Source organism: Ursus americanus, chromosome 3 (genome assembly GCF_024610735.1).
Source record: "Ursus americanus isolate L20-20 chromosome 3, mUrsAme1.1.p, whole genome shotgun sequence".
Classification (NCBI taxonomy): Eukaryota; Metazoa; Chordata; class Mammalia; order Carnivora; family Ursidae; genus Ursus; species Ursus americanus.
In genome coordinates, this window is record NC_142129.1 from 863,737 (window position 1) to 884,721 (window position 20,985).

Below are 20,985 nucleotides of genomic sequence, written 5' to 3' on the forward strand. Positions count from 1 at the left end.
GGCCATGCCCTGCGTGTTTTCTACAAAGAGAGCATTGGAACTAGAAGAAAGGGTCTCAGAAAATATCTCAATCAACTGGAGCATTTTAGGGAACTGAGGCCCAGAGGAGCGAAGTAATTTGCAGGAAGCAGCAGTGCAGACGGCTGGCAAAGCCGCAACGGGAACCTCATCTCCTTGGGTCCCATTTGGTGTCCCTGCTGTTACTCACGGTGCTCAGATGAACTCCGGGGACGGCGGTGATACTGGGTGTGGCAAACGCAGTCTTCTCAGTGGAACGTGTGCTTCAGCGTCCTGCTGAGAAAGTAAATCGCGTCCCCCAGTATCTTTCTAGGAGTGTTTACACAGCCCAGTGTAATGTGTTATCTTTTGACTCTGACCTTAAATTTTATTCTGTTTTTTTTTTCTCCTGAAGGAGAACTATGGCGGCTAGAGTGTCAGAGCAGGGCCGGAGTGAGGATGGGGGCTGCCGGCGCTGTCTTGGTGGGGGGTGGGGAGACCAGGGTGACCCTGGCAGCTTGCACGATCCCTCAGGTCCTCAGTTTTCCTGTCTATAAAGCACAAGGGCCTGAATAAAATACACACTACCATTCTCGTCAGCTCTCAGCAAAAACTCTGTTTTTTCTAAAATCAGGCGGCGTGATCTGTTGACCTGCTCTCAGGGGCCGTGGGATGAGTGTCCGGCAGGTCAGGAACAGAGCAGAGGACTGACAGAGCCACACTGTGTGAGATGGTGAAAAGCAGGCCAGAAAGGTTAATATCTGTGTTTGAAGATGTATTACGGCTCTCACCTAGTTGATAATATTAAGAGGTGAGTTTTTTTTACAGGAAGGGCCGAGTGTTCTAAGGCTCAGTGTGATTGATTTTTGCGGATCAGCATTGTGCTTGGGATCGCCAACACCAGCCTGTCCCAACCCCTCTCCCTGGAAAGCTCTGGGGCCCAGAACTTTCTGTTCCGGTCCTCCAAACCCTGCAGCTGCCCGGCCTCCTCTTCAGGGGTCAGAAGTCGATAAGCAGTTAAAATGCAGCTGTGCATGAATGGCAGTGTTGCACAGACCTAATCTTGCTTCGGTTCTCGGTAATCATCAGAAGGAGGAGAATGTTCTAATGGCTGTTCTGACAGCTCTGGAAAACAGCACTCAAAGCCGACTGTGGAGTCAGGGGGAGAAGGCTCATGGCAGTGGGCCTGGGAAGGAAGCAAGTGCACCTTCTCTTCTCAACACTGGACGTTGCCCTGTTGGTTGCCTCCGGTTCTCCACGGCCTGAGTTTAAAGCACTGGAAATAAAGGTGGTTGGGTCATGCAGCATACGCTCCCCGAGATACGTGTGAGCTCTGGAAGCTGGTTCCGATGTGATCTGATTGTTCTCTGAGGGGTTTCCTGTCGTTTGTAGCTGCGAGTGGCACAGGCAGCCCGGCGACCTGAGGGCCATGCTGGACGAGGGGCCAGGCCGCCAGCACCCTGTGGAACTGAAAGAAGTCTGGGTCTGTTTGGGTTGAGTGGCAATCAGCTCAACAGGCCAGAGTCTTCCTCCGGCCGCGCCTCCTTCCTCCCTGCATATGTCCCGGGAGCTGTCCTGTTTGGACACCAGCAGGGAGGCCCAGAATACTGTGCAGGTCTGTTGACAGGGTCCTGGGCTTTGTCCCTGTGACTTTCCGGAATGGACGGGTGTGGGAGCTGATAAGGCACAGCCCGGCTAAGGCCTGAGATCCGAACTACCTGCATTGTGTCTTTCGGGGGCACCTCACTTCAGCGTGACTGCTGGTGACAGAAGACACTGGTGGACAGAGGGGGTGTTTGAGGGAAGGACGATGAAGCAGGCATGTGACTTCTTATCAGATGAGGCCCAGATTGCTCCAGGTTTTACTCTCTCCAGCGCCGAATGCCGCTGGTGTCTACTCCGTGCATTCCAAGCTGTGAGCCTCCCCGTGTCGTTCGCATTGGAGTTGCAGGAAAAGGAAGATACCGCTGCCGGCACTACAGCCTCTCGTTCTCTGTCTGGGTGGATTCCATCTGGGGCCTCTTTGGTCTTTACTTTTACTTATTCTAGAGCTAGAAAAATCTGGTTTCCCACGTTTGTATGCAATTCCAAATTCCTGTGTGACATTGCAGCCAACGCTCTGAAGACTTTCTTGTATTACATTTCAGGTGGTATAATTCGCATTCATCCCCAGATGCAAAGTGTTGCAAGCAGTTATTTAACAGCATGACGGGCGACCGTTTTGACGAGGGAATGCACTTGTTGCGGGCTCACAGGAGGAGGCCCTACTTCACTGTGACTGCAGCCACTGCTCCCCTGTTGTGCCGAGAGTCCTTTAGCAAAGCAGCACAATCTCAGACTTTCCGGTACTTGCGGTATTCAGACAGTCTGGTGGCCGCGAGATGCCAGCCCTCCCCAGGCTGAAGGCTTCTCCCACGCAGGTGTGGAAGAGCAGTCAGGAGACCAGGGGCCGCCCAGCCATCCTTAGCTGGGCAGCAGTAGTAGAGTGGCATGGCCTTGCCTCTTCCAGAAAGCTCTCCCTGATTAGCCCTTCTCCAGCAAATCAGGCCTGTCTCTGGACCTTTGCTTCCAGGCACTCGGGTCCTGGTGACATCTTGATGCCCACATGTGTCTCATCAGATGTGAGGGGGTGGTGTTTCCCTGAATTCAAATGGTTGGGCCTAGCTTATGGACAAGGTGGGCGCCAAATGTGTGCTCATTGGTCTGAGCTAACCTGAATTTGAACTCACTCTGGTGACCGGAAGTGTACGTATGCCCCCGTGAAAACCTGTTGGCCAGGCACAGTTGTGGTTGTGACCCCACGGCAGCTGCAGCTGATCTCAGGAGCCCACGCGTCTCCATCCCCGCTCCCGGTGGAGGCGGCCCTTGCTGCGTGGGACGACGGTAGCCTCTATCATCTGCATACCTCAGTCCTCTCGGAGATGGTACTGCTTTGTTATACTCTTTCATTTTGAATTGCTTTTTGTTAAATTTTTTAATTATGAGGAAATATACAGTTTTAATTTAACCCTTTTTGAATGTACAATTCAGTGGCATTAAGGACATTCACATCATCGTGCAGCCACCAGCACCTTTCCTCTCCAGAACTCCTTCCATCTTCCCAACTTCAGCTCTGTCCTCATTAAACACTAACCCCTTCCCGCTCCCCAGCCCCCTCCACTCTCTGTCTCTGTGAGTCTGACTCCTGCAGGGACCTCGTGGGAGTGGAATCACACGGCATTTGTCCCCTTGTGACCAGCTGGTCTCGCTCAGTGTGATGCTCTCAGGCTCACCTGGTAGTGGGTGTCAGGATGTCCTTCTGTTACGGCCTGAGGAGTACTCCATTCTGTGGACGGACCACAGTTTGCTTTTCGGGTCACCTGTTGGTGGACACTTGGGTTGCTTCCACCTCTTGGCTGTTGTGAATAACGCTGTGGGTGTAAAAGTATTTCTTTGAGTCCCCACTTTTAATTCTTTTGAATATAAACCCAAAAGTGGAATTGCTGGGCCGTATGGTAATGCTGTGTTTAGTTTCTTTAGGAACCGCTGTGCTCTTTTCCACAACAGCTGCACCATTTGCATTCCTACCAACAGTGCACAAGAAGCTTGGTTTTTGTTTTTTTTTTTAATTGTTTGCTTTGTATTTTTTTTTTAAGTTTCATTCATTTATTTTGGAGAGAAAGAGAGATGCGCACGAGTGAGAGTAGGGGGAGGGGCAAAGGGAGAGGGTCAAGCAGACTCCCTGCTGGGCTTGGAGCCCATGACCCATGCGATCATAACCTGAGCTGAAGCCAAGAGTCAAACGCTCAACCGACTGAGCCACCCTGGTGCCCCTAAATTGTTGGCTTTTTAAAGAAAAATCACATTTGTCTAGATACTTGACCTAGATTATTAGTTTCTTAAACTCTGGGGTCCCTTACAGCTCTTGGTTCTCTCAGACACTTATGGGGGCATTCGTGATACATGGTAGCTATCAGATGCTTTCCCTTTGGATTGATTTCACTGGGAAACTTGAAGGCAGCTGAGCGGTGAAGAATGTTCCTGTCCCTTGTCTCATTCTCAGCCTGGAGCAGAGCTGGGAACGTCCAAGCTGTGCATGGGCTGGCCCACATGTCTGAGCAAGCAGGCCCAGCCCGATCATCTGAAGGGGCAGGCATTCAGCGTGGTCTGTGGTTCACTGTTTAAGCAGGGTGGCTCACAGCTGCCATAGAAAGTCAGAATCTCCAGCTCACACCCGTCCCCATTGTGCATGTGGGCTCCAGGCTGCCAGAAGGAGCTCTGGGAGGCACATGGGCACAAACCCCATGGCCATTGCAGGGGTGGGGACGACCTTGGGAAGGGCCCTGGACCCTCTGGCCAGGGGTGGCTAGCCATGGTGCAGAAAAAGTCCACTCAAAACTTGCTGATGTCAGTTGGCTAAAAATAGACATGTGCTGGTCCTTCTCCCTCCCTCTCTCCCTCCTCAAGCCCTCAGTGGTTTATTTTTTTCTGATGTGGGATTAGGCAGTCAAAATGATGAAGGTATCTGGTCTTGCTTCCCCTGCCTGGCCAAGTGCTAGCTGTCACAGCTGCACAAGAGAGACAACGTGTTATTAATAATGAGCGTGCAGACTCGAGGCCAGCCTGCCACTTACTGTGTGACCTGCATCAAGTCGCTCAACCTCTCTGGGCCCTGGTTTTCCCAACAGTGAGAGGAGAGCATGACAGTTGAGACCACTGAGAATTGTCCTAGGATTAACTGAGCTGAGTGTGTCCGAATGCTGCTGGCACATCATTACTGTATGTAAACATGTCAGCTCTTATTTTGAGAGTTGACAAACATGAGACCAAGGGGATTTTGTTAATTGGTTTCAGAACTAGACATTCCATCCTGTAGCATATCTACAATGACCACATTTTCGGCACCAAACTGGGACACATGTTCGGAAAGGAAAGCTAACGCTCAGGGTGATGATGGCCAGAAGGTGACGTGGACCATTCTGGAAGATCCTGGGCAGGACTCTCAGGCATCACAGGGCACACTACTGGGTTTGAGACCTTGGGCAAGCTCCCGAACCTCTGTGCCTCAGTTTCCAGGTGGTGTAAAATGGGATGGTGGCATTCCCGTGTAACAGCTTCATGGGAGTGTGACAGGGATTTAGAGTCATTGCATGGAGAAGACTTAGAAAAGTGCTTGGAACATAAGCTCTCGGTGAGCAGTGATGGGACTGGGTTTATTCTTATTGCCACCTTTACTGTTTTCCTTGCACAGCAGCACCCTGACACCCCACTCCCCAGCCCGACTACCGGCCTGGGACTTATGAGCCACATTTACCTTCCCAGACGTTGTCATGCTCCTTGGGTGATGGGAGAAGTTGATCCCAATATTCACACGAGGGGTGGCAGAACATCTTCAGCTCCGGAGCTTGAGGACCAAGGCTACCTCATAGCTGTCACCTCTGTCAGTCCCCAGCCACGCTATACACAGAGGTGCCCCTGGGGTCTGATGGAACCGATCCTTCCTATGTGGCTGTAGTGTGAGAGGCCTTGTGGGTGCCCTGGGCAGCACAGTGGGGAGGGCAGCTTCTACCTGGAGAGGGGAGAAAGGCTGCGGTCCTAAGGGACTTCGGAGGGGAGGCCAGAAAGAAGGAAAGGGTGGTTTAGCCTGGAACAGCAGGACACTGGTGACAGGGTCTAATTTAAGCTGGCCTGCAAGGTGGGTGCAGGGAGCTGTCTGCAGATGAGGGGGTCCCTTGGCCTGGTTGTGAACCCTGCAAGAACATGCATAGATGGGTGAATGAGTGTGTGTACCTGTGCCAGTGTAAGCGTGTGAGCGTGTGCAGGTGTGTACACGTGTATGAGCTTGTGTGTACACGTGCACATGTCCCTTACTCCCCTGCCTCCCTGGAGAACACCATCACCGTCTCTCAGCTGGGGTCCAGCCAGCTCGTGGAGCCACCCAGCTGGGTCGATACAGTGTCTGGCCTGTCCCGGCTCCCCTACCATCTGTCCCGGTGAGGATCCAGTGATGCGGGGAGGTGGCCACGAGGGGTCACTGTTGCCGCTTCATCCTCGCCGGCCGCCTAGGTGCCAAGTTGGATGCAGGGTGGGGCGAGTGATGAGCCAGTTTTAGAAAATGCATATGCTTCCTAGATGGTAGCTTATGGGTGCCCAGAGACAGCAGCTACAGCCATGCGGTCAAGCGTGGGGACTGGGCTCCCCCGAACATCTCTTTCTCAGCCTTTGTGCTCTTTCTGAGCACTGAGTTAAATTCCCGAAATACCCCAGGAGGGCCTGTGGTCAGACCTGCTCTCACTTCCTGTGTTTCCCATGCAAACTCCCGGGAGTTGTTTTAGACAGACCCCTGTTCCTTTTGTCCCACAGGGTTCGCCCGGCCACTTCTCGAGGTGAATGAATGCATTTGGTGTTTACTGTATACGGTATTTTGAGAACTTGAATGCATGTCACAGGCCATTGTTTCTGTGATTATGGAAAGAAGCAAGGCTGGTCCCTGCACTAGACCTCCTGAAAGCTCTTGTTTTTACCCCTGCAAGGAATTCGCATATGGATGATTTAGTTTATGTTTCTCTCCTGACCAATAATAATAATTTTTTAAAGGATGCTCTGCACCCAGCGTGGAGCCCAACACAGGGCCTGAACTCATGATCCTGAGATCAAGACCTGCGTTGGAAGCTGAACCGACTGAGCCACCCAGGGGCCCCCTGCCCCATAATTATTTGAATCCCACCTCTGGTCCACCCTCATTTGCAACGACTTTATGATTGTGACACCTTTTCTACCTATCCCTTCTTACTCCAAAATCAGGAACATTGTTCTTAGGGTTTCCAGAGAACCAAGATAATACATTTACACATGCATATTATTTACATGAATAAACTAGTTATACAAATTATTGAACAGGTATGTACATTGCAATCAGTTCTAAATGTGCCCTAAACTAATTACCCCGCCCTGAACATCTAAATAAGATCATCACATTGTGTTTATGAATTACCTAGTTTTATTATTTCTTCCCAAAGAAATAACAAAGAAATGTAAAAAAGATGTGTAAAAAATAAAAACAGGTAAAGATGTTAGAGAAAGAAGAGAGGATTAAGTATCATGGGTGAAAAGAACATGGTTACTTCCTTGAAAAAATACTACCATGGCCTGCACAACAAGAAGGATCAGTAATGTGATGAGAGCTGCCCTGTGACCAGCAAAGAGGGCCACTGGAAGGTAGAAGGTGGTCGGTCCTGGCCCTGGGGTCTGGGGGATTCCTCCCCTGGATGGGTCTCTTTGAGAGAGATGCTGATGATACTCCGAGGGATGTTTCTTGGTAGGTATACAATTTAGGCTCCATAGGGTTGTTGTTTTTTTGGGGGGGGGGTTGTTTTGCTTTGAGAATGTCCTTTAATGCAAACCTGAGGCGAGTTGCATGAGAAATGGTTCTCTCCCGGAGAGACCTAAACCAAGCTGTTCAAGCCCATGGCTGCCTGGTGGTCTGACCGCTGGTTTGGGTCATTCTCTGGGAGGCCTGGCACTCAGCGGTCCCCAAAACAACAGCATCCTGAGAGCGAAGGCCCAGTGTCTGTGAGCATGAAGTCCCTTCCCCAGAGCAGAGGTGTACAGGACCGCCTCCTCCATGTGTGAGGCTGGGAATGATATGCTGGCGGAGAACCAGTGCCCTGAACCTCATCAGAGTTAAGGAGTAGGAGGCACGGTGTTCGCTGAGGAAAGGCAGAGGCGCATGCTCCTCGTTTGCGGACTCCACCACAAGCCCCCTGGGTTGGGTCTCGGCGATCCCTGGTCCTTCAGCCAGGTCATTTGCTGGGAGTTGTAGACTTCCAAATCGGTGTCAGATTCCAGCAAATTAGGATGCTAGCTAATGGTGTTATGAATTTCTGTGGGCATCTCAGCTTTTATTCAGGCAAATGGAAAAACACCAGTTAATCAGTCACAAATATTTATTGAACCCAAGGTGGGTGCAGGGCATGGTGTCAGAAGTGGGAGCTCTAAGAGGCAGAGCTACAATGCCTGCCTTCCAGGAGAATGTCAGTGCCAGAGGGACGTGGAAACGTGTGTGCACGTGAGTGTGTGCACACATGTATGCTACGCAGCCTGGGGACATGCACAGCCCCACAGAGCAAGGGAGAAGTGGTCCAGGAGTAGGGCATTGCCACAGGCCTCTGCCAGTGTTTAGGGGACAGTGATGTTTATGAGTGAAAATGACATTTGCCTGTGGGAGTAATGCTCCAGGGAACACTGGTTACGACAAATGCACAGACAATATAAACAAGCTGTTTTCTCACATTCTTCCAGAAATCCAGCAAAAAAAATCATCAGGGTTTCTCTTTCTAATGGAAGAAACTAGCTGCCCAGTTGTAGATGACTGGTCAGTGATACTCAGGTGGGGAGTGGCATCTGCTTTCTCAGGACCACAAACATCCTTTCCTCTTCTGTGTTTAAAACCATGTGCTCTTCGGTTTCCAGAAGCTGTGGAGGTCCATTCTTCTGCTCTGCAAAATAAAGAGGGGGATTACCGTTCCAGAAATTTGGGACTTGGGGACAGCCTTAGAATTCCACTGAGGTCAGCAGATTTGGGAATTTTAAGCACATGCCATGATTCTGTGTTTGCTGTGGTTGCTGTCCACAGAGGTCTGGGAGGTGACCTCCCCAAGTAAGGATGTAGTCTCACTCACCTGGGGGCCACTGGGTCGTCTGTTTCTCCACCTCTCCCAGCAAGACAGCTTTGTTACTGCTTTGGAAAAACACACATTCTCTGGGCCATCACTCAGAATATCCCCTTGAACTCCAGAATCTTTCTGTGCCATGGACACATGGAAGGGGCTCTCCTGCAGCTGGGCAGCATTGGTGCCCTATGGGTTCCCCTCTGAAAAGGCTGCGGATCTATCCTGTTCTCTTGTTTCCATGGTGGCCATCCTTGCTGAACCACCCACCCCTGGACAGGCAGCTCCCTTCACCCCATGGCTCCTGGCAGAATGCAAAACCAGCCTGTAAGGTCCTAGCAGCTCCTGGGAGGAAGGCTGACACCTCCCCATGTCCTCAGGCTTTGCCTGACTTGCTTCACATCTTGGAGCTCTGTCCCTTGGTCCCAGAGCTCTAGGGATCGGGTGCTTCCTGCCCTCCACAGAGCCTGCTCCCCTACCTAGGTGTCCTCTCCAGCCCCATGTAGACAATCCCATTCTGTAAATGCTGGAGTGCAACCTGATGCCACTTTCCTGGGGCCTTTGTATGTTGGATAAGGTCAGTGCCCCTTCTTCACGCTGCCCTGTAGCATGTCCCTCTGTAGCCTGTATCACAACTGTATGTGAAGAGTTTGCATGTCCACTTCTGCCCCAAATGCTTGTCCCCAGCTATTCCGTCAGTCCAGCAGGTGGGACATTAGAGCAGGGCTGTGCATTTCCTGAGGTCGGGGTGCAAGGCAGAACACTATGGGCAGGGATGGGATCGCAAATGCACAACAGGACTGGAGGTAAAGAGAAGTGTGTTGATGAGAGCGTGCACACGGTCCTCCAGAGGACACAGACAAAGCTAGTGACGTTGTTTACTGAGTAATAAATACGGAAATCTGGTTTCTGGTAGGGAGGTAGTAACAACATCTGTTTCCTAGATGAACTTATGATGTCGGAATAGCAATATCCTTGGGTTCTCACACTGAGTTTGGCAGTTAAACAAATGGTCAAGGCCGTCTGTGTGTGTGTGTAGACACACACATGTAAACATACATGTCACATGTGCACAGCGCAAACCGCATGGAAACAAATGCATAACTGCAACACATATGTAGAGTCACGTGTACACGTACACACAGGTACACGTGCAGACATGCGAACATGCAGACACAAACACATTCATGGAAACAATGCACACGTGTGTGGATGAGCACACGTACACCGTCCACGCACATGTAGACGCACACGTGTACACATGTGTATCTACACACTACTGTACTGCATTTCTAAAAAGTTATCTGTGTCTAAAAGCGGACCTACAGAATTTAAACCAATGTTGCTCAAGGGTCAGCTGTCTGTGACATTCTGGAAAAGACACAACTGTGGAGATAGTAAAGTGACCAGTGGTTGCCAGGGGGGAGAGGGGGAGGGGGGAACAGGTGGAGCCCAGAGGATTTTCAGGGCAGTGAAACTACTCGGCATGATACCGTAACGGTGGCTATGTGCTATTGAGCGTTTGTCCAAACCCACGGGATGTCCAACACCGAGAATGGCCCTGATAGAAACTACGGACTTTGGGTGATAATGGTGTACCAGCGTAGGCTCGTCATGATTATGGGGAAGGGAATGCACACGTGAGGGCAGGAGGTATATGGGAAATCTCTGTACTTCCCCTTCAAGTTTGCATGAATCTAAAACTGCTTTAAAAAATAAAATTTATTTGGGGCACCTGGGTGGCTCAGTCATTTGAGTGTCCAGATTCTTGATTTTGGCTCAGGTCATGATCTCAGGGTTGTGAAATTGAGCCCTGCCTTAGCCTCCCTCTCCCTCTGCCCCTCCCTCCCTCCCCGCACTCACCCACTCTCTCTCTCTAATTAATTAATTAATTAAAAAAGTTTATTTAAAAAATAAAGTTTAAAAAGATGTACTGGGGGGGCCGCCTGGGTGGCACAGCGGTTAAGCGTCTGCCTTCGGCTCAGGGCGTGATCCCGGCGTTCCGGGATCGAGCCCCACATCGGGCTCCTCTGCTATGAGCCTGCTTCTTCCTCTCCCACTCCCCCTGCTTGTGTTCCCTCTCTCGTTGGCTGTCTCTATCTCTGTCAAATAAATAAATAAAATATTTTTAAAAAATTTAAAAAAAATTAAAAAAAAAAGATGTACTAGGGGGGCACCTGGGTGGCTCAGTCGTTAAGCGTCTGCCTTCAGCTCAGGGCATGATCCCAGGGTTCTGGGATCGAGCCCCGCATCGAGCGACCTGCTCTGCTGGGAACCTGCTTCTTCCTCTCCCACTCCCCCTGATTGTGTTCCCTCTCTCTCTGACTCTCTCTCTCTCTCTCTGTCAAATAAATAAATAAAATCTTTAAAAAACAAAAAAGATGTACTGGGGTAAGGTCTGTCCTGTCGCATCAGCAAGGCTGTGGTCTGGGGCAAAGAGAATGGTTAGCTTCAACTTTCGAATCATTAAAACCAAATTATTAGCTAAAACATTTTAAAAGCTCAAAAAATACTATGTATTGTGTTATATACATGTGTTTTAAATACATGGTTAAGAGAAAGATTTCAAGAAAATCCAATAAATATTTTTTCTGAGAATATATTTATGATATTGTACGGCATAAACCAAAGGCAAAGAATGATGCCGTTACACTTCAGAAAGGAATTAATTCACTTGGGATGTTCCAAATAGATGGGAAATGTCTGGCCGTTTTACACTGTTGAGGACTCCGGCCGGGCGTCGGGAACCTGATTTCTCTTCCTCCTGTGGCCTTGGTCACGACGCTCATCTGTAAAATGTGGGGTCAACCATCTTCATGCTCCTTCTAGTGCCTACACACTATGACTGTACTTTCAAGATACTCCATTTGAACAGGAAAGTAGAAGTCTTAGGTACATTCTAAAGAGTTCTTAATTCTTCTCTCAGATCCTTCTTCCCCTCCCCCCTCCCTTCCCCCCCCCCCCCCCCCCCCGCCAACACACCATCCACAGGCACAGCGTTCTTTGCACAAAAGAAAATCAGAAGAACAGGGACACTTGCTGTCTGTGTTTCTGTGGAGCAGATTGCCTGTCTCACTGGGTGGTGGCAGGGGGACAAGACCCTCCCTCCAAGAGAGCTGTCGCTGGGAATCACTCCGGCCGAATGTGGCCATTGTGTTAATTTGAGTGAGTCACTCAGACAGAGGGGCCGTGCCACAGAGCCCAGTGTGGTGGAGATGACCGGCAGAAGGGTTGACTTCTCTCCACGGCCATTGGCCATTGTCTGCCTGCGGGGAGCAGCTGTGCAGGTTGTCTTCCCAGATTCTGTGAGCTTTGCAGAGTCCCATAGAAATTCACGATATCCTTTCCATATTTCAGATGATTTTCTGCTAATCACACAGCACCGTCCGTCTTAAGCACATATGTAATATCAGACTAGTAATTACTGAGTCAGCCCGGCATTGGGCAAATGTGTTTCTGCTAATTAAACTTGTTGCATTTGAATGGCTTTCTTCAGCTACACTTGGTGCAATGAGACCGTCGTGAACAATAAAGAAGCGTTTCCCCTTCCATCCGGGCCTGAAACTGCAGACGGCCGCCCCGCGTGTGACGCACTGGCCCTTGAATTAGTCTTTTGTGTGTACGAAAGACCGTAATTTGGGTGTTTGAACCCCCTACAGGAAGCTTATTTCAAAGTGAACAATTTGCCGAATAAAGACTAATTGGGGCCTAAATTAATTAGAAGGTGTGGTTTGAAAAGATGATGAGCAGAGGCTGTCATTTTAGACAAATGGAACAGAGCTAGATAAATTGGTCCCTGCCAATGTCTCCTGTCCAGGAGCACCTCTCCTTTGCCACATTGCGGAAAGCTCTCCTTGAAACCAGCCTCTTGCCATTCCCGGGTCTGCCCCCGTTTGCCAGCCCCTCCCAGACGGCACCCGCATGGCACACACTTCCACAGTCCTCATGGCTTCTGCAAATTAATATTTATATTTCCTGGGTGTTCTGTTTCTCATCCGGAAAACTGGCCCTGAATGTTATTGATTTTTTTTTTTTTTTTTTTGTCATGGGACTGTCAGAAGCAAAGCTTCGCATCAGAAAGGCGAAAGCCGGGGGCAGGGAATTATAAAAAGTGAGAGGTGGGGAAGGCGAGGGAGGAAGGGATGCGAAACAGAATAGAAAACGCAAACCACTCTGAATTCACGTCCTTTTCTCTATACCTTTGCAATTGTGTTTTCCATGATGCTCTTTTATTTAAATAAACCATTACTTTCCAAGTGCTTCTGAATTCTGATAGCGTTTTGATGACTTTCTAAAGCCGTGTTCCAAAGCCTCACCATGGTGCATAATTAGAATATATTGCCAGGATGTGTTTAATACCTTTCCTCTCTCTGAAAATGAAATGTCACTTTCTCTTTCTTCTCTGCTTCCCTTTTCTCACAGATGGAGTGTTTGGAAGGTGCCAGAAGGTTCCAGCGATAGACATATACCGCTATGAAGTGTCGCCGGTGGGTCTGCAGCACCTGACAGCCACCTTGCAGAAGCTGTCCCGCACAGGTAGGCAGGCTTGGGCCAAAACTGTGTCCTGGGACCGGGCCAGTGGCCAGTGGCCCGAACAGAGATTTCTAGAGGCTGCTATGCACCGAGCGCCCCTTAGACATCAGTGGGCCTCTTAGGTAGTGAGGGATTAGAAAAGATCGGAATTTGCCAGTGTTGCAATAGAGAGAAGTCGGCTGGGAGCAGGCAGGCTTGCTCATGGAAGGTTCTGGTGGGAGTTTCCTTTGTGTGTTAGACGCGGGACTGGCTTGCTACTGCACGTCCAGGAACCACAGCAGTTCTGTGCCTGCTTCAGAGAGTCCGAGAGATGCGTGGAGTGGCCTTGCCGGGCACCAGGCGGCCTCTGGGCAGCCCGTTCAAGCCCGCCCGACCACACCCAACCCCGGGGCAGATCAGCCTCCAGAATATCACTTTGCCTCTAAATACTGTCATTACGCAAGTTTTTGTGACACCGTTTTGTCATAGGAAATTTGTTACTGTTTACTTCATAGGGGTGCTAAGACGGTAATTTTTAAAATTAAAATAATTTTAAAGTTATTATATGTAATTATCATATATGTAATTAATATTATGGAGGGAATCAGCATGCTTAGCCTTACTGTGACCTGTTCCTACTGCTGGGGTGAAGCCCTGTTTCCTTGTGCCCTTGGAGCCCAGACAGGAGGCCACCTTGCAAACAGGACACCGTGGTGTTGGGTGAGCGTCGAGGGTGAAGTCCTTGGAGTGCAATTGCATGTCTTGTGGTCAGTACTGGAATGGCCCTGCTGGGGGCCCAGGCCCAGAAGTGAGGGACCACGAAAGCCCCTACATTCTTTCTACATCAAATTCTACAGGGCTCATCTGTGGCTCCATAAAGGAAAAAAGGTCTGTGGTCCAATAAGTTTGGGAAACAGTACTTGCTCTCTTCCTCCTTTTGAATATTCATACTGTGCACTGGCCGGTTAAGACCAGAAAGTTCTGCAGTAAAGAATTGTGTTAATTCAGGGGTGCCTGGGGGGCTCAGATGGTTAAGCCTCTGCCTTGGACTCAGGGCATGATCTCAGGGTCAGGGTCCTGGGATTGAGCCCCGCATCGGGCTCCCTACTCAGTGGGGAGTCTGCTTCTCCCTCTGCTCCTCCCCCTGCTTGTGCTCTCTCTCTTGCTCTCTCTCTCTCTCTCAAATAAAATCTTTAAAAAAAAAAGAATTATGTTTATTCATGCACTTGAAGTCATCGGACTGTGGCGCCCTTTCTCCCTGGGACACCCAGCTGTCCCCGGGTTCAGTCAGGGGAGCAGAACTGCTGGGAGATCACATACAAGGTCAGTTACAGGGATCTGGTCGTATATAGTTGTGGGAGATAGTGTCTCCTCCAGGCTGCTGTTTTTGGCCTGGGGCCTGAATCTGCAGGACAGGCAGTGGGGAGGGGTGATGGGTATGAGGTGAGAGATCAAGGACAGGAATGGACAGGAGTCCATGACTGTTCTCGTGGCCTTGACCTTGGTGATGAGGTCAAAACTGGCCCTTCATCAGGGAGCTGAATACACATAGTTCCCAGAAGCTGGAGAGACTGATGGAGCCTTGGGCGAGCAGGGCAGTTGCTGACAGAGGCTGCAGGTCAGAGTGAGTGGGCAGAGGGACAGCGATGTGTGTGAGCTGCAAAACGCGTGTGGTCCTACATCTAGTTCATAAGAACCACGTTGTGTAGTAGCTGGGAGGACCCTGGTCAAGCGTTCATGCTGGACTAAGGTATAGTAGGAGGCCAAGAGCAGTTTCTTGAAAGGGGAGTAGTTATCTGCAGAGGATGTCATGTATTTGCTCCAAGATCCCGAGGGTCTGCTCTGTAATTCACCAATAGGGGCCATTCGAAGGCTGCAACCAGCATCCGTGTCTGCCACTGACATCCTTTGGTGTGCGGGTGCCTTACCCATATGTGTAGGTAGTTGCTGCTTCCTGCTCATTAGGTCCAATCAGCCTGCTGTTGCGAATGTACCCGTGTCCCGCGCATGATGTCGTGTGGAAAGGAGAGCTAATTGAGGCCCCCGAGGACCAGATAATGACAGGGGGCTGGAGGGTTGGTAGATGTATGATAGAGCACAGTGAAGATGTATTGCTGGCCTTGCCAGGTGAGAGCAAACTGCTTCTGATGATCTTTACTACGGGTGCTGGGAAAGCACTCCCCAGACTAGTAGCTGTACCATGGGTCCCATGGCTGAATTAACTGTCTCTATCAGAGAGAACACATTTGCAGTAGCAGCAGCTGAGGTCACCACCGGCTAATTTCATGATAATCCACTGTCCTTTTCCATCATCCACCTGTCTTGTGCACAGGCCAGCTAGGTGAGTTGAATGGGGTGTGGTATCAGTCACCCCTGCAGCCTTCAGGTCCTTGATGGTGGCACTTATCTCCCACTGATCACCCCCTCCAGGGATACAGAATTGCTTTCTGTATATGGTATATGGTTTTGTAAATAGAGGCAGTCCTAGGGCCTTTCCCACCGGAATAACCCTGGCTCCGCAAGTTAGGGAACAGGTATGGGGATTCTGCCAGCTGCCGAATATGTCTGTTCCAACTATGCATTCCGGAACTGGGGAAGTAACCACAGGATGAATTGATCACCTGATTCCTGTAAGCCCCTGCTCTGACTGGTGGACCATAGTCACATTTTGGGTTCCCTGGTATTAGTGTCAGTTCAGAGTAACCACTGAAAAATCTCATTATTTCCTTTTCCCTGGTGCACAGTCATCCTGGCAGAAGGCCATAGACTCCTCTGGGAAGGCTAGGAGAAAGAATAACAGCATAAATTTTCAGCTTGTGTAGCCTTCAGGGGACCTGCCCCCACCCTCCACTTTTCTTCTTGGGGCTCTGGCCTGTGAGATGGAAATTGCCAAGTCTGGAAGTTGTTTGAAGAGCTGTGACCCTGTTTTGGTGACTCAAGCCAGACCTCAATTCAGTAGATCTAGAACTTTCCTGCTTATGCAGGTCCCAAAGACTCTAGGAGGCCTTTCATCTCTCCCAGTTGTAGGGCACTCTGGTCACCTAATCAGTAACAAAGGTGTCTGTGGCCACATGCTTCTGATTACTGCTTTATGGTGACCACTTCCATCTTTCTTGGCTCTTAAGTGCCACCTCTTGGCCCCTGCTGCCTCAAGATCCCATCATCCCCACTGCATTCAGGAATCCCAGAGTGATGGTAGCACTGCCTCTGTAGTTTCTCACCTGCAGGGAACTTCACCACAGAGCTCTTTCAGGATGCTGGGACACTCCTGGGAGCTCATCTTCCACAGTCTCGGTGAAGGACACATTGTCTGGACCCTCCTGAGGTCATTAGCAGGTCTTACATGATGATCTACTCCAGTGTCCCAATCTCCAGAAGCCTTTGGACACTTGCCTCTGTGATATGACAAGGAAGTTCTGGCATTCCCACTTCATTTCATAGAGACACCCCCTTTGGGTACCTGTTTATGTCAACCATTGGTGGAAACTATTAAAGCCGTTTCCAGCCCTTCAATCTAAAACACTGGTTGGAGAATCTCTGCTTAGTGGCCCATATCAATAAATTCAGCCTGGTTCAATTTCCGTTCATTCCACCTTGATCTCACACCCTTAAGAATGATCCCCACATGTGCTCCCCAGGTCTGTTGATATAAATTGGCAAGATCCTGCTGTTCTTTGAGGGCTTCGCACTCTCTCTCTTTTTCTGTGCCTCCCACCTGGGTTCTGCTGGGACTTGAGTTCAGAAGCAGCTCGAGATGCCGTGAGAGGTGGTGAGGGTGGGTCTAGGGGAGGGTCAGCAGGGCCATGGAGGGCAACCTCCTGGGTGGCAATACACGGATTTCAGACAGGTTGACCTGTTCAGCAGGAGAGGAAGGAGTGTTTCTCCTGGCAAAGAAAGGTCAGTGAAATGTAGGGGTTCAGTGACCCCTCCCTTCCAAGCAATTCATGAAAGACCCCGTGAAGCTGGGGACCCAGTTGGCATCGCAGCTCAGTCACACACGGGCTAGACTGTGGCTCTAGTGTTCACAGTGAGTGTGAGACAACACAGGCAGTACTTTGTGGAAGTGGTTAAACATAAAGGCAAATAAGTTTTTTTATTAATAGATTTTATTTTTTAGAGCAGATTTAGATTCACAGAAAGGTTGAGCAAAAAGTATTGTATTGATAGTTTGAATATACTCCCTTACTCCCCACCTCTACAAAGATTTCCCTATTATTAACATCTTGCATTGATATGGTGTATTCGATGCAATTAATGAATCAATATTGATATGATATAATTAACTAGTGTCCGTAGTTTACATTAAGGTTAACTTTTTGTTTTGTACACTCCATGGGTTTGCGCAAAGGTACACTGACATGTGTCCATCATTATAGGGTCATACAGAGTAATTTCACTGCCCTAAAAGTCCTCTGTGCTCCCCCAGCTCATCCCTCCCCTCAATCCTCCAGCTGCTGGTCTTTTTACTGTCTCCATAGTTCTGCTCTATCCAGAGTGTCGTGGAGTTGGAATCACACAGTACATAAGGCCTCTTCAGACTGGCATCTTTCACTTAGTAATATGCATTTAAGGTTCCTCCATCTGCCTCCATTTTCATGGCTTCATAGCTCATTTCTTTTTAGTGCTGAGTAATATTGCATTGTCTGGAGGGACGCCCACTCATTTATCCGTTCACCTACTTAAAGGACATCTTACTTGCTTCCGCGTTTTGGCAGTTGTGAATAAAGCTGCTGTAAACATCTCTGTGAAGTTTTTTGTGTAGACATGTTTTCAGCTCTTTTGGATAAATACCAAGGGGTACATTTCTGGTTCATATGATAAGTGCGGGTTTACTTTTATAAGAAACCACCAAACTGTCTTCCAGAGATGGGTGTGAGGGGTAAGGGATTCCTGAACCTCTTTGAGGCTCAGTTTCTTCATCCAGTAGTGTGGACAGTCTAGATCCACCCAGTCCTGCCCTAGGTCACAAAATCCTGTCCTAAGTCACCCAGCCCTGCCCTATGATGCTTAGTGCTGCCCTTGATCACCCAGTCCTGCCCTGTGACATCTGTCTTGCTCTTCAATCCCCCCTCCCCCAGTTCTAAGTTTATTCCCTCGGGCTAGTCCTGAAGCAGGCTGCACAGGTTCCTTGGGAGCCACCTGGCACCTCCCACAGAAGCTGGGAGATGTCTGGCGGGTGTGGGGTTCTGTCTGGAGACGGTCACTTCTGCTGCTGGTGGCTGTTCGCTGCTTAGTCGCAGAGGGCACGTCAAAGTGATGGACAGGCTCACGGTTATACCCCTCAATTAGCTTGTGCTTTTGATGGCAAATTGCATTTCTTTCTTTCTGTTAGTGGCTTGGAAGTCATGCCCCAGTAAGGCTGGAGATGTAGGTGTGAAGTGGGGTTTTATAGTCCAGTTTGCAAAGAAACTTCATGGGGAGAATTGTTGGCTTTTCTGAGGCACACTGTTCTGGAGATTTCTGGCAATGATTTTTATACATCCCCTCAGGCTCGCCCTGATGGCTCATGCCAGCCAGTTCTCTGCTACTCACCTCCCAGGCAGCTGACGGCTGGAACCTCTTCTCTGTTTCTTGCCTCCCTCGGTCAGCACATTGGAGACGCGTGGTCCACAAAGCTCAGGGGTAGACTTGCCTCCAAACTTCCCATGATGCGTGTGAGGGTCTGGTTCTCGGGGTCAGGCCTGCAATTATTACAGAGTTTAATGATGGTTCTTTGGGGAAATCATTACCCAGCTGGAGGGTATGAAGTATGGGCATAAGTCTGAGTTGTCCTTTATAAGGGTTAGAACCCTGCTTCAGAGCAGGACTGGGGAAGCTACTCTGGGCCGTGCTTGTTGCTCAGATACACAGACTGACTCCCGAAGGACCCTTGCTGCCCCCTCCCCACCCTTCACTCTGAGTCCTTATCTTTTCTTTCAGGGGCCCTGGGAGGGAGAGAGAAACAGAAGAAAAGCACTTTCAGGTGGCAGAATGATCACAGTTTTTGACTTTGATATTGCCCCATGCTGAGCCCCCTTCTGGGTCTGATCTTTCGTGTGACTGGGCACCCCTGGCTTCATCTTGGCTCCTCCCAGCCACGGCCTGACTCTGGAGGCAGACAAGGGCAGCACCCCTGAGGGAGGCAGAGGTGGTACTCTTCTTTACTATCTTGCTCAGTGCGTGCTCCTGGCATGCACCCTGCAGACCATCTGATCTTTCTGACTGCCCGTGAGCCTTGAGATGAACTTTTACCGCTCCTGTGTTTCTGGTGCGTGCTCTTGGAGACAAGGGGCATCTTTTTGGAGCCAGGAGATCACACCAGCCGAATGGTACAGGTATACACCTTGCTGCGTCCCAGCCAGCTGCAGGCTTTGGCTGAGGGTCAGCTCTGGTGCGTCACAGACAATAGGACACAAGTGCTGTGGCTGGATGGCTGAGCCTTCTAGCTCGGCTCTGCCCTAGGGTTGCTTTCCCAGGGCCGTCTGCCTCCTGACCCATTACCTCTCTTTCCTGGGGCTGTTGGTTTGGAACCTTGGAACTTGGAAAATGCAGATCCATGGGCCCATTCCAATGGTTTTGACAAGGGCCATGGAGCACGACATGGGAGTCTGTGTCTTCACTAAGAATGGAGACAACCCTGAGCCTGGAGGGGCTGGTCCTCTTTGGCCCTTTGCTGTGTCTCAGGCCTCCTCCTGTAACTGCATCTGAGGGCTCATGCAGCTGGCCCGTGCCCACCTACGGGGGAAGGTCCACGTCAACCCAGCCAGTATGAACTTAAAGTTGGGGACTTTTGATTCTGGACCGCCTTGCTGATGTTTGTCCTATAACAAGCCTTAGTATGAAGGCAGTATGGCTGCAACTCAGTGGTCTGTCACCACCTCCACTCCCATCAACCCGTGTACACGCGTGCACTCACACATGCACACACCCATGCACACACATGTGAGCACGTGCACACCCACACATCCAGGTGCAAACACACACAGATGCACACGTGTGTACACGTCTGTGCACGCATGGTCATATACGTGTGCACACACGTGCAAATATGTGCACACACTGTATGTGCCACGTCACTTTGGAGTCCCTCATCCAATACTTGTTTCCAACAGCACCATGTAATTTTTTCCATCAGTGCTGTCTACTCTCTTTCTCAAATTTTCTTTGGATGTTGTAGGTTTTTCGCTCTGGTCGTGAAAGGCTCAATACTGAATAACACCCTGGAGGGGTTGGGAGTTTATGTCTTACCCTAAGGAAATAACCTCTCATCTTGCTGGTCTCTTGAACTTTTAACCAAGTGGTTTTTGGGAAGGGAGCTTTTTCAGAATCCCTTAAAATCATTCTACCTAGGTAGGCACATTTGAAGTAGAATGGGTTATATGTTTAATACATGAAGACCGCTGTTTGGTGATACGGTTGCCGTTCTCACTGACAGCTGCTTGCACTGCCGTCGGGGAGCCTTCCTTATGAAGAAGGAAAGGAAAATGGGATGTAATTGTGCAATTTTCCTTTTCAATGTAAATATATACATCAAGGAAAAAATATGTTCACTTTCTGTTTACCATTCTTGTGTCCTACAAGAAGAACTCTCCTCATTGTTCTCTCATGTATTAAATTTTTAAAAAATACATTTCACTTCTTCTGACAAGGCATTAAAATTCAGCATTTAAATGTCACTCGTTGGCACATAATTCGCTGTCATGAAAACAACTATGGATTTATTTCCAGGCAAGAATCTCCTGTTGTATTGAGCTGTATGTCAAAACCAAAGCAAAAAAGCAAAATTAAAAAAAAAATCTAACACAGTTTTATAATTCCTTGAAAGAGAATGAGAAGAGATCATGGTTTG

At 49.5% G+C, this 20,985-nt stretch overlaps 1 protein-coding gene across 1 annotated transcript in view; it reads left to right on the top strand.

Annotated features, from left to right (window-relative positions):
• The window catches only part of PTPRN2 (protein tyrosine phosphatase receptor type N2), an 842,052-nt gene that overhangs the window by 212,650 nt on the left and 608,417 nt on the right, over window positions 1-20,985 (top strand). The window contains exon 4 of the mRNA XM_087860611.1: window positions 13,068-13,181. Coding sequence (XP_087716737.1) covers window positions 13,068-13,181 — 114 coding nt within the window. The remainder of the gene's footprint in view (window positions 1-13,067; window positions 13,182-20,985) is intronic.